Source organism: Echiichthys vipera (genome assembly GCF_963691815.1).
Source record: "Echiichthys vipera genome assembly, chromosome: 3".
NCBI lineage: Eukaryota > Metazoa > Chordata > Actinopteri > Perciformes > Trachinidae > Echiichthys > Echiichthys vipera.
Genome location: NC_139828.1, coordinates 21,207,222 through 21,213,221, shown reverse-complemented (window position 1 = coordinate 21,213,221; position 6,000 = coordinate 21,207,222). Strand labels below are relative to the sequence as shown.

Sequence of the window (6,000 nt, the reverse complement as noted above, 5' to 3'; positions counted from 1 at the left end):
AGTAGAGTGTTAGCAGAGGGAAAGAAGCTGTTTTTGTGTCTGGTTTTGCTGGCGCACAGAGATCTGTAACGTCTGCCAGAGGGGAGGAGTTCAAAGAGGTTGTGGCCAGGGTGAGTGGGGTCTTCAGTAATTTTCCCGGTCTGCGTTTTGGTTCTTGCAAGATACAAATCCTGGAAGGAGAGCAGGATGCCAATGATTCTCTCAGCGGACCTGATAGTGCGCTGAAGTCTATGAATGTCTTTTTTTTGTGGCCGTACCAAACCAGACTGTAATATATGTACAGAGGATGGACTCAACGGCCGCACTATAGAAGATGGTCATAAGCGCCTGTGGCAGGCCGTGTTTCCTCAGCTGTCATAAAAAGTGCAACCTCTGCTGGGTCTTTTTGAGAAACTCCAGTGTCTTCTGGCAACGTGCCGCAAGATTTCAGAACAAGGCTTCATCATCTTTCCATTATACAGTCAGACATGTATGAAATCTTAAGGAAATCTTAAAGAAAGTTTTAATGAGGTAGAAGAAGTAGATGCAAATTTTAGGGATTTTAATGTAGAAATTAAATTTCAGACATAAGTTGTTCCAAGCAGACCGTTTGTTCATGTCTTAATATATGTCTGGAGAGCCTCTTTAAGTAAGATTTTGAATGCAAAACTTTAACTTGTAAAACATTTCAAACAAATCAAATCATATCATATATATATATATTAAAAAAAAGAAATCTTCTCCTAAATTTAAAGCTACTTTTGACAAAGTATCACATCATAGTTTAAGAAGGAAGAAGAGACTACAGTGTTTCAGTGTTAAAAATAATCAAGAAGCACATGGTAAAGCATCACGAGAAATCCCCCACTCATAGCTCGCAGTATTTTGTTCTTTCAAGATTCCCATCATGTGTTCATTTTCATGTGAAGCTCTATGCCTTGAAGAAGTTTAAATTCAAGACAAGATCACTTTATTCAAGAGTTAATAAACTCTTATTGTGTTGTTTATAGAGAAATGTAACACAATAGCTGTTGTGTACTGCTCTTCAAAGAAATAATACACAAGATAATCGGCTGCTTAATCAAGTGATTTATTAGACTTTCCTCATAAAAAAGAGACATTCGAGGAAGTCTTCTGCTCTCTCTCTCTCTCTCTCTCTCTCTCTTTCTATCTTTCTCTCTCTTCATTGTGTGTAATCGGGCCTTTATCAAGTAGAGGCTTTCTAATTCCTGAAGTGGAATCCTCTTAGGATCTATGCTCTATTTCTGTTTGTTCTACAGGGTCTTTTTTGAAATCTCCGTTAGACCAAGCTCATTGGCTGGAAAAGACACACGCATGCACACAAAAACACACACCATCCAGCAACAGACAGCTCAGTGAAGTGATCAAGTGTAGACCAGTGCAAGGTTAGCTACTGACGCGAAGGACTTTACTGTGACTGTGGGAGGTAAGAAAAAAATCTTATTTTTGGAAGATAACCGAGTGGAGTAAGTTAAAACAATGTGTAGAAATGGGACGTTTAGTTTCAGATGGATGTAATAGGCGAGAAGTTATTTGTTCTGTATGCTTTTACATACATTTGAGACATATTTAGGGGGCATTTGTCATTTACACCATGTTACAACATTAGGTATCATACAAATACCAAGTATGTTTTAGTTACTTTCTTGTTTTAAAGTAAAGGCTTCTGCACAGAATGAGAACAAAATAGTCTTTCTTTCGGTACTGAGTTTAGTCACGGGTCTGTGGACAGTCAGCTGTTTACAAGAGTTTATTGTCTATCTCTTTCTCACACACATACAGAGTCGAAGCACTTAATTTGCTCATGTTACAGGAGAACTAATCACAGCAGATCTTCTCTTGATTACGCTTGATTTGGAGGTTAAAAAGTTGGCCACAAAGATAATCAGCCACTGCACGCAGAAAGGATGACACTAAATAAAACACTGGGGAAAGGCTATTTTATCCAATGAGTTATTGGTTCTCCATATGTCATCTGTTGGTCCGAACATTGACACCGAAGGCATTACAAAGCAGAGTGATGTAAGACACACACACACACACACACACATATATAAATGCCAGATTACACATCATAGTAAGGAACCTGAAATGATGAATACATATTATATATTATATTTTTTATTTCTGTTTTCCTAAATTTAATGAGAAAATGAATGCATCAGTTGTGTTATAAACACACATATTTGTTATCATCATCAAATGATTTAATATTTGTTGTTAATGTTGTTGCTGTTTGATTTTCTTTTGTGTTGAGTTCATGTTTTTAGTTGCCAATTGCATCTCTTCCGTTCTTACAACAGTAGCCCTAAGGGCGAGCAGCAAACAAGAGAGAGATCTGTTGTAGCTCAGTAATCCTCTTAGACTGCATTAATTTAATTAGATATCATGGGACTCACTTGGTATCCAGTTGCTCTGTCACAGTGCAAAGATTTTTAATATGTTGCGATACAATTATCCCTTTGAGAACAATGAGAACAAACAAACATCGAAGCCCACATCATGTATACTATAATCACATCATATGAATTACCTCCTTTAACTCTCTCACCCTTTTTTTATCTTACAGGTGGCTAACCAGAAACATGTCTGACAAAATGATGGATTTGGAAGAAACTGCAACCCAAACAGGTGAGTAGAAGTGTTTTCAAACATAACACAGTCACTCAATATTTTTGCAGCTTGGAGACCTTTCTTTGTCCTTTTACCTTTGGCAGTGGGTCTAGTCAACTTGTCTTTACAAATATACACTTCCTTTATAAGTCATTAAGAAGCCTCCAAAATTACTCAAAAAACAGTAAAACAAAAGTCTTGATTAGCGCAATTGACTCTAAACGCATAACAGGACGACCAAAGCCGAGTACAGATCTGTAGAGCTTCGACAGTTTAACTGGCATTTTAATCTTCTTTTTGTTACGCAACAGTGGTGTAATTAGTGCAATTCATGGCTTTAATCCCCAGACAGGAAACAATGCACACCAATGATTCTAAGCTGTACGTTGTCATTTTTACAAAGGAAGAAACCATTCAGCTTGAAATCCAACGTCATTGATTATGTGTGCCTTGAGATTAAAATGGATAATACTGCTTTATGTAACTACAAGTTACTCCTGCTGGACTAAGATTGAATTGTGGCTGAAACCATAAATGCTTTCTATTTATTTCTTGCTTTCATCAGCCTTTATAAAGTCTAACTAATAGTTATAGATATCCAAACAACGTTCTTTACAGTAAAACTGAATAGAGAATAAATTATTTAAAATACCAAACAAAACAAACATTTGAAAAAAGGCTTTAAGATAAAAGTGTAGCTCGCCTGAGATACACTTGTCACAACCCTTTAATAACTGGAAACAAAATGCTATTTGCCTTCTTCAAAGGTCCAAAAGGAGTCATCAACGACTGGAGGAGGTTTAAGTTGGAAAGCATGGACCAGGAAAGCTTGCCCCCTGCAAAACGAGAACTGATGAGACAAATGTCATCCCCGAGCGGGCCAAAAGATGACGGCAGATCAAACCTGAACCGCAAGGTACAACCAACTGGACCACAGCACTGTGATCCTTGGTTCATTGTCCATGAAACAGCTTCATCTTTGTGAAGTGGATCTTCAGTGTAGCGTTAGTAGATGCATCTAGTAGCCATTAGACATTGCAAAATTTTTTATTCATAGCCAATATAAATTGTAACTATTGTTTTAATGTTATTTTTTCAGATGAGTGTCCAAGAATATGAGCTGCTTAAGGAGGAGGACGAAGGATGTCTAAAAAAATACAGAAAGCGATGCATGCAGGAGATGCACGACAAACTTAGCTTTGGGCCGAGGTTTGGAGGTGTGCATGACCTGGACAGTGGTGAAGCCTTCCTAGAAGTCATCGAGAAGGAGCATTACAGCACAGTGGTGGTTGTCCACATCTACAAGGTTGGGGTCAAAGGTTGTGAGGAGCTCAACAACTGCCTTGACTGCCTGGCCACTGAGTACCCCACTGTAAAGTTCTGCAGGATTGATGCCGTCGCATCTGGTGCTGCTGAGCGGTTCTCTGATGAGGTTTTGCCTACGCTGCTAGTGTATAAAGCTGGAGAATTGCTAGGGAACTTCCTGGCATGCACACAGCACCTAAACGAGGAGTTCTTTGCTACTGATGTGGAGGCCTTCCTCAACAGCTATGGCCTGCTGCCAGAGAAAGAGCTGGCTGGATTAGAGGTTGAAGAAGAAAACGATGTAGAGTAAACAAAAAGTTTGGCTGCAGAGGAAGAAAGGAAGCAGCCTCTGAGGGCTGGATAGAGAGCGATTTAAGACAATTTATGACATGACAACTAGACAAGATATTCTTTTGGTCTATGGCAAGAAGAAAACCACAACATCTCTACTTCCTAACTAGTGTTTGAGGATTGTTCTCCTCAGAACAGAGTGTGGGTTACAATAAGGTGAGGAGACACAGCATTTATTTATGAAAATATAGCCCAAATCCCCTCACCACCACCCAAACAGAAGACAAGTTCAGCAACCTGTAATTCAAAGTAATACTCTTGAAGATTTTAATTTAAATAAATATCTGTTAACTCACTATCTTTCCCGAACGACGTCACACAATGGTGATTGAGCCCAAGGCGGACCAGTGAAAACACTTACATTTTCAGTATTATGAACTGGGTGTCTGTGACGACATTCCCAGGAAAAATCACAAGTTAGTGAAAGTTGGTCATCATCAAGCAGTGTATTGTCCAGCAGAGAAGATAGGCAGAGCTAATGCAATAGACTCGTTTTTTTGCATAATAGAAAAAATAGACTCACTCTTTTCCGGTCTCTGCTAGCGTTGCAAGTAAATGGTTATTATGGCCAAAAGAAACAATATAAGAGTGAAGACTGCCGACTGACTGATGTCACATAGGCACAGCGTTAAGATCTCTGGGAGGTGAGATCCAAAAGCACACACGCAATTACCACTTATTGCCATAGGTACTGCCAAAGACAACAAAGTGGAGATCATTGAGATTGTAACTTTTAAACAATTGCAATTTATTCTTTTGTAATAATAGGCAACATTGTATGCTGGATTTACTTGTAAATGTGTATTAAATCAAATACTTTTTTGTAGAATTTGTTTGGGTGGATCTGTACACAAGTTATTTATAAATCTAGGATTTGTACAAAGTGACATCTTCAAATGTGATACAATATTTAAATTCATGCATACTTCAGGTCATGATTGGTGTTTTTGCCAAGATTAAAGAAAACAGCTTTAAAGGGCTAAATAGGACAGGGACTCTTAATACTTAAAAGGCCAAAGCACTCTGGATGTGGAAACATTTTTGTGTAAACATACTGTATCTTCCATCTATCCAGTAACCATTACCTACGCTTGCTTCTTGAGCCAGCGTGGTGGGACGCACATATTGTGTCTGGAAAAAACGGTCATGAGTGTCTGGTATTTTACCATCATCAGTAAAACATCATCAGCGTTGAGATTGTTAATGTCTGTGTATTTTATATTGTGAAAGTGGGGGAAAGTCATGGAAATTGTGACTCTTGGTTTTTCTTAGTGTATCATGGTATGATTTGATCTGTTAAGGGTTTGGTTACTAAAAACTGTACGTATACTGGAACGGACGTTGAAACAAACTGTAGCTATACATATTGTCAAGAATAAATAAAAATAATTAAACAACATCAAATAGAAAAGTTTTGCCTTGCATTTTATTGATGTATGACATGATACTGGCAACCTCGCAGCGGCTGCAAGATGTAATAAGAGTAACCAAAATATGTTATTTTTAAACATTGTTTTTTGTATTGATTAAACAAACAAGACATATCAGGTTAACTAGAGATTTAAAGGTGCTGGTAGGTGGACTTTGGATAGGCTAACTGTTTCCTGACTTTGTGCTAAGCTAAGCTGTACCTTTATATTCATCTTACAAATATGAGAGCGTCATCAATCTTCTCACCCCTCTCTTGGCAAGTAAGTGAATATTTCCCAAAATGTTGAACTATTGCTTTAA

General features: G+C 38.0%; 1 protein-coding gene across 1 annotated transcript; it reads left to right on the top strand.

Annotated features, from left to right (window-relative positions):
* Nucleotides 1-1,326: 1,326 nt before the first annotated feature.
* Nucleotides 1,327-4,228, top strand: pdcb (phosducin b; the record flags this gene model as incomplete). The annotated part of the gene is made up of 4 exons (XM_083911372.1): nucleotides 1,327-1,426; nucleotides 2,570-2,631; nucleotides 3,381-3,529; nucleotides 3,713-4,228. Exons 2-4 carry the CDS (start codon nucleotides 2,586-2,588, stop codon nucleotides 4,226-4,228), a joined length of 711 nt encoding a protein of 236 aa, XP_083767498.1. The 5' UTR covers nucleotides 1,327-1,426; nucleotides 2,570-2,585.
* Nucleotides 4,229-6,000: the final 1,772 nt, after the last annotated feature.